Source organism: Bos mutus, chromosome 19 (assembly GCF_027580195.1).
Source record: "Bos mutus isolate GX-2022 chromosome 19, NWIPB_WYAK_1.1, whole genome shotgun sequence".
NCBI lineage: Eukaryota > Metazoa > Chordata > Mammalia > Artiodactyla > Bovidae > Bos > Bos mutus.
In genome coordinates, this window is record NC_091635.1 from 23,364,267 (window position 1) to 23,371,056 (window position 6,790).

A 6,790-nucleotide genomic window follows, 5' to 3' on the forward strand; every position below is an offset into this window, starting at 1 on the left:
CAGGTACTCCTCCATCTGCCCTGGCAATGCTGGTTCCTGAGGCTCCCAACTCAGAATTGGGGCACCAGGCCTCCTGTTAGAGCCTGGATATGCAAAACAACAGCCCTGCCTGCAGCTCCTGCCTGGGACCTGAGAGAGAGGGCGGCAGGGAATGGGCAGCGCCAGGCCTGGGCATGCTGGGGCCTGGGTGCTTCCGCCCACTGGGTATCAGGAATGCGCTGCCTGGGGGTGCCGTGAAGGGACCGCTGCCTGCACCTCACACCTCAGCTCAGACCTCACCCTGGAGAACAGTTCCTAAGAGCAGGGGTGCAGCTTCTCTATGCAAAGCAGGGCGGGCAACTCCAACAGAAGGGCTGGCAGGGGACCAGCGTGGCAGCCAGGCCCTGTTAGTCATCCTTGGTCTGGGCTGAGGCGGGTACCTAGTGAGCCCATGGCCTCACCACCTGTAGACATCTGCCCCCAGTGTGCCTGATAGGTGAGAGCGGGGAGCCGCTACCTGTGGAAAAGGAATATTTCAGCCTTGGAGCTGAGGGGTCTGGTTCTAGGTGTGTTCTGCCTCAATGGACAATTTCCTTTACCTCTGAGCCATGAGTGCCTCATCTGTAAAATGGGCCAGCAGCTGCCCCACCAGCCTCCAGGATGGTTGCGGGAGCAGTGGTTTCATTCTTTAGAAGGGCCTTCTGACTATGAAGCCGAGGCCCATGTGAGCACGGTGGTTCTGCTTTCTTGTGGCACCAGGATGGCCCCAGCACACCCCCAGGCCTTGCTCTGGGGACCCAGGAATTTCTGCCCTGCCAGATGAGGGGATCTAAAGCAGAGCACACTGGGCAGACTAGTTCAGGTGTTTGGACAGGGCAGAGGGTAATGTGGAAGTAACACTTCTGGGGCCGAAAGACACCAGGCCATCAGTCAGGTCAGCGGGCTACTGGCAGCTAGTCATTCGAGGGTGGGAGCTCAGATTTGGCTGGAGGTAGCAGCTGGGGGTTGGCTACATGACCTTGAAGGGGTGGGTCCAGGCCTCAGTGGGCCAGGGGTCCCTGGAGAACCCAGACTGCATTCCAGGGCGAGCAGTGCAAGGGAAGTGTTGCTATGCCTGCGGCTTTCCAGGCCCAAGTTTAAGTGCTGGAATGGTTGAGGAGCAGGTGGCCACACCCTCCCAGCAGCCTCATCTTAGAGGGAGTGGCGTGAGGGACCCCCTCCTCTTAGCCTCCTGTGGTACAGAGAAGGCAGAGCTGGGCATGAAGAGCAATCGGATTGACATAAAACCCCTTACTACCTATACCCTTTCCACTCTCACCTGCACCAGCCTGTGCCCACTGAGGGGCAGTGGGCAAGACCCTAACCCTAGCCCTGCATCCCAGACCCCTCCCTCCCCAGAGATTCCACAAGGTGCTCCCCCCACCTCCCTGGAGTATTTTTAGCTCCTACTTGGCCTGCTTAGAGGCCCTTTAAGGCCCTCTGGCTCCCAGCCCAGGATCCAATGGATCCACAGCCAGAGGACTGGGAATAGAAGGGGAAGGAGGGTGTGCAGAGGGCCGGGTCCAGCTTCCTCCAGCCACAGTCAGGTGTGGGAAAATCCAGAGGGTGGGAAAGATCTTTTCGTTGCTGTTGTAAATGAATGTAAGTTACTAAGCAAATGAGCACACTGCTCCTGCTGTTGGATCTGGTCCAGATCAGATCAGATCAGAAGCTGATCCCTCCCAGACCACCACTGAGGTCACCCTCCCGGCAGCGGTCAGAAGTGGGACGCAAGGCGGGATACTTTGTTCAGCTCTTGCAGCAAGGGAGAAAGGAGATTGGACAGCCTCTCTCCTAAAGTCAGGCTGGACTGGGTTGGAGCGGGTGCCCCTCCAGAATGAGTAAAATGACCTCTCAAGGGCTTTCAAATAGCTGCCTTTTCACCCTACTTTTTGGCTCCAGCCAGACAGCCCCTCCTGGACTTTGTAGAGGCCCCTGGGCTCCAAGTCCAGAGAAGCCCTTTCTCACTCCTGCCACTCCCCCCCCCCACCCCATCACTCTTCCTGGGGCAGATCAAAGCTAATGCAACAGCCAAGTAGAAAGCAACAGAATCAAAGGAAGCTGGGGAACAGGGCCCAGGGGTGTCAGGGCACCAGTCAGTTCACCCCAGAGAAGTCTCCATGGGGCATACTGGGGTGGGATGATGTTCAGAGAAACAGCCCATAAGATTCAACTTCCCAGACTCATCACCTCAGGCAGGCACTGGGGTGGCCCCAGCGGAAAGGCTTCAGTTAACACTGAGGGGCCAGCGAGTCCAACACTCAGGCCATGGGCCCCCATGCCTTACTCCTTTGGCCAGAAAGCCAGTTAGGGAGGGTCCCACTCCAGCTCTGAGTGCTTGGGTGGGGTGGGGGGCAGTGGGGTAGGGGGCAGCTCTCTGATGCCTGAATCCCAGCTCTGTGCCAACCCTCTGCCTGAATTAGCCATGTCCCCAGAGGCCACTCCTGTGTTAGCTGAAACTGCAGCCTCTTCGTCCTCTCCAGCTGCCCCCAGTCCCCTTTACCCTCTGGTGACTCAGCCTAGAATCCCAGCACCAAGCTGGGGAAATGAGAGAATGAGAGAGGACAGGAGAACGAGGCCTTGCTCAAGTCTCCAATAATAAAGAACAAGACTTTTTCTCATTTCTTCTCCCTTTCTCTGGCTCCTTAGTATTTTTTTCCCACATCTGATCCCTTAGGTCATTTTTCATGTCATCTAACCTCAATCCCTCTTGCTGTTAGTTCTGACCAAGCCCTTTTCACTTCATTTTCTACAAGATCAGGCTGCCCCTACCTCCCATCCAGTTTTAAGCCCCTTGGCCTGGCCTGGTCATTGGAGAAAGCCAGAGAGAAAGGACGCTACGGATCCAGGCCTTCTGCTTGCAGCCACAGCTGCTCTGCCCATTTCCTCTGGCACGAGCCTTGCAGGCTGCCAGGTGCCTGCCCTACCCAGGGAAACATGTTTTAGGAGAACAAGTAAGCCTGGTTCCTGTCTACCTCAGGTATGACCTCATCTTCCAGGAGCTGTGGCTACCCCCACCCCAGGCTTCCCAAACACCCTCATTTCCATGCAAAGGCCCCAGAGGTATCTCCCATAGTCTACAAGGTCAGGTCAGGCCAGGACACCTGGATTCCCAGGAGGGAATGACAGAACAGGTACCAGGGGAAAGCAGGGGAGGTCTGTGACCAGAGAAATAGTCCCTCTGCTTCCCCGGGGGTCCTCACATATCTCACTAAGAAGCCCAAAGCACCCTGGTCCTCTCCCCTTCCCTGCCCTGCTTCTGATCACCAGGAAACTGGAGATTCCAGGGACTGGGAAATTGGGGCCGGGGTTAGAGTAAGCCTCTGATATTGTGGGCACGAACCTTAGTCTAGAGATGAAGGTGATGGGGAACAAAGACACACCTTCATTTTTAACCATTACTACAATAAGGCCTTCTTTGAGAATATAATGAAAGCTATGCTTTCCCCCCTCCTGGCTCCAGAACAATGCACAGACATGCATGACTTTGCATACACTTTCCAGGGTCCCTGTATCTCCTGAAAATCTGCAGGGAACTCCAGGCTCAGACTTTGTTCAGGATCATGAACCTTCCCCCATTTTCCAAAGGGACTTTGAAGCTAACAGAATATAAGACTGCCACCTGACTTGCTGGTTCCCCTGAGCTGTGTACTCAGCAGCTGTTTACATCTGGCTACACAGCTGGCTGCAGCTAAGCCCAGCTGGCCGCAGCTAAGCCCAGCTGGCCCAGCTGGTTCTGCCTAAGGGTCATGGGGCAGAATTCAGTGAGAGGAAGAGATGAGCCAAGATGTAGAATCACCCCTGGAAAGACTGAAGATACCCAACCAAACGAGTCACCCAGAACAGTATCTAGAACTACCTGTCACTCTGAGATTCATCAGTTTTAGAAACTTCTGGGCTCCTGAAAGGCCTAATGCCGTCTCTAGCTACCTAGGAAGAAAAGTAGGACTCCTCCACTAAGTCACCTTGTGTGAGGCCCTTGGTTAGCACAAGAGCCCTCAGGTGATGCAGTGTTTACCCCAAATCATCTCCTTAAAACCTCACTATTACCCCCATGAAGAAAGTGCCCTAATATGTGAAGAGTCAGGTATTAGTGACAGATTCTAGATGGGAAACTGGTAATGGGATTGGGAGCCTCTTCTTTCTCCACAATGCCAAGTTGCCTTTTACACACCAACAGAGGCAGGAAGGCAAATATAGATCCAGACTGAACCCCTTTCTCGGGAAAATGGGCCCAGAAAATGGAAATATCCTGCTTAAGGTCACATAGCAGTAAATAAAAATAAAAAAAGGCGGGGGGGGGGGAGTATTGCATATTACAGAATCTATTATTTCCTCCAGCTTTCCATTACCTACCCTTGCTTTTGTGATGTTCTCTTTACACTACATTGCCTTATATTATGTTGATTCAGCAATGAAAATCTGAAAATCTTTTTCTGGGCTGGGACAGAAAGAGCACTAATATAGAAACTTAAGCTGATGGTCACTTAGGGTCTCCAAAAGATGGAGAATTGGCTAAGGCCAGACGACAGCCGCTGGGCCCAGGTTGGGAAGGGTGTGGTGGCCCTAACCTCTGCAAAAGCCAGATGGAATTGAGGCCAAATAGGCAGGTAGACTGGGCAGGGGCCGGGCCAGCAGGGCAGGGGCCAAGGCTGAGGCAGAGTCTGGACTTTGGACATTCCAACTTCCTCAAGTTTCTGCAGGTTCCAGCCAGAATTGGAAAAGGTTTCAACACACTTTTTATCTGACCCTGTCCTCTTGCTCGGCAGGGTTTGACATCTCAGTAAGTCAAACAGAAGAGCCCAAAGAAGGCCTGCCTGCGCTGTCCTAACAGCCTTCCCTCCTGGACAGCCTCACCTTCCCCAGCTGCCCTTTTCCTCCACCTGCCAACCTCAGCACACTGAGCCCACGCAGAGAAACTTCTCAAACTTGGACACGCCCCTCTGGGCATGATATAGGGTGGGGGGCACAACATAAGCAGCTGGATGTGTCTCCTTCCCGTCTCTCTTCTCTGTCTAGCTCTTTCCCCTCCTTCTCCTTGCAGATGTTGGGGAAGGAGACCAGAAGAGAAAAACACTATTTCCCTCCTGAAACCAAAACAAACACACTCAGGTTTGAAGATTCAACATGAATCCGTGGAATGCGAGGAGACAGAGACGTCTAGTGGGAGGGCATCACTGCGGGGGTGTGGGGGTGGGGTGCAGGAAACCAAGGGGGAGTCGGGACAGCTCCTCCTCTCACTGCTACTTCTGCATCCTCAAGGGGTCTGAAGGAGCGCCTGGACAGCTCCAGCCACCCAGACTCGCCGTCACCTCTCTCTCCAACCACCAAGCACTTGAGAAGGCCCTCCAGTCTGGTTCTGCGCAGGGTGTGGCTGGCGGGGCCACACACTAAGTGTGAGGTGGGGGCGGGCTTAAATGCATATCCCCATAGGTTCTTCCCGGGAAAGGGGAAAGGCATTTATCTTGCAGTTTTCCCCAGTTCCCAGCCTTGGAGAGATGAGGCATTCGGTACACTAAATTCCTGGTTCATTGAATGGGAGGGGTCTCAGGAAACGGGGACTCCACTTCTATTCTCAACAGAGGTTTAAAAGGCCGAGGGGCTGAGTCTAGACAGGTTCTGGCCAGGTCAGCACTTGCAAATGATTACTGCCCCCATCCCACTTCCAATCCCTCTATTTCCCGCCAAGCTTCAGCAGCAGGAGAGCTGCCTAGGTCCCCGCCCTCTCAATCTTCGTTCCCCAAAGCCGACGGCCTGCGAGCCTGGAAGCCACCGGGCCCTAGGGCTCGGACTCAGCTCGAGATCTGCAGCCTGTGCTCACACTCTCCCTCCCACCCCAGTCCGGCCAATTTCACTTACAGGTAGCGCTGCTGTCGCTCTGTCTGCCGATGGAGGGCGACCGAGTAACCGAAGAGGCTGCCCGGGTTCCCGGCCTCCTTCACCACCAGGAATCGGGTGTCCAGGTTGAAGGCGGAGGCGGCGCGGTTGCTTGCGGCCACCATCAAGGCGAGCATGCCGAGCAACGGGCGTAGGACGCCGGCGGCACGGCTGGGGCCGGGGCCCATGGCTGCCGGCGGGAACCTGGCTCCTGGCGAGAGCGCGTGAGGGCGTGGAGCTGGGAGTGAGGACCTGTTCACCTGCTCCCCCGCGCCACCGGAGAACGCTCCCGCCGGCCGCGTAGTTAAGCCCCGCAGCGCTGATCAGTTTCTGGCCCCCAGACTTGGTCAATTTTACATCCGCTCACGGTCTGAACGCTCCGATTTCCCTCGGAGGTCCGCGGGTCTATTCTCCCGCCTGCACTGTCCCGGGTCACCTCCCCCCTGCCCGGGGCACCCTGCCCCTCAGCTCGCACCGGCCGCGCCCACTTGGCCACACAGTCGCCTCCGATCCGGGTTCGGTGGCGGATCTGAGCAGGCAGACCAGTCCACCGCAAGGAAGGCAGGAAGGAGGGGTGTCCCCCCGCACGCGCCCCGCCTCCCCACGCCCAGCCCCGCACCTCCCCACCTTGCGCGCCCAGCCAGGACTAAGCTTTCCTTCCGGGGAAAGAGAAAAGGTCCCGGCTCGGCCGCCGCCTCTTAAAGGGGCAGCACCGCCCCTCCCTCATCCTTCCTGAGCCGGCTCCGCCCTCTCCCCCAAACACCTGTCGGGAGACCCCAAAAGCTTGGATTTCCCCTCCCCTTCGCTTGCTCCTCCAGAGAAGCGTCGCTTCCCGAGCAAGATGGATTGGACGGGCGGGGCCGGCGGTGGGATTTGTCCCGCTGCTTTGCTGCGG

The 6,790-nt window shown here is 56.2% G+C and overlaps 1 protein-coding gene across 2 annotated transcripts in view; it reads right to left on the reverse strand.

The window, feature by feature from the left end:
* The window catches only part of ITGA3 (integrin subunit alpha 3), a 32,255-nt gene extending 25,698 nt beyond the window's left edge, over window positions 1–6,557 (reverse strand). Inside the window, exons 1-2 of one of the 2 annotated variants that reach the window (XM_070389705.1) lie at window positions 6,523–6,557; window positions 5,878–6,106 (exon numbers count right to left, since the gene is read on the reverse strand). In XM_070389705.1, coding sequence (XP_070245806.1) covers window positions 5,878–6,083 — 206 coding nt within the window. In that variant the 5' untranslated portion in view covers window positions 6,084–6,106; window positions 6,523–6,557. Of the gene's footprint in view, window positions 1–5,877; window positions 6,496–6,522 lie in introns of those variants that run through there. The other variant, XM_005890331.3, reaches the window with a different exon arrangement.
* Between the last annotated feature and the right edge of the window lie 233 nt (window positions 6,558–6,790).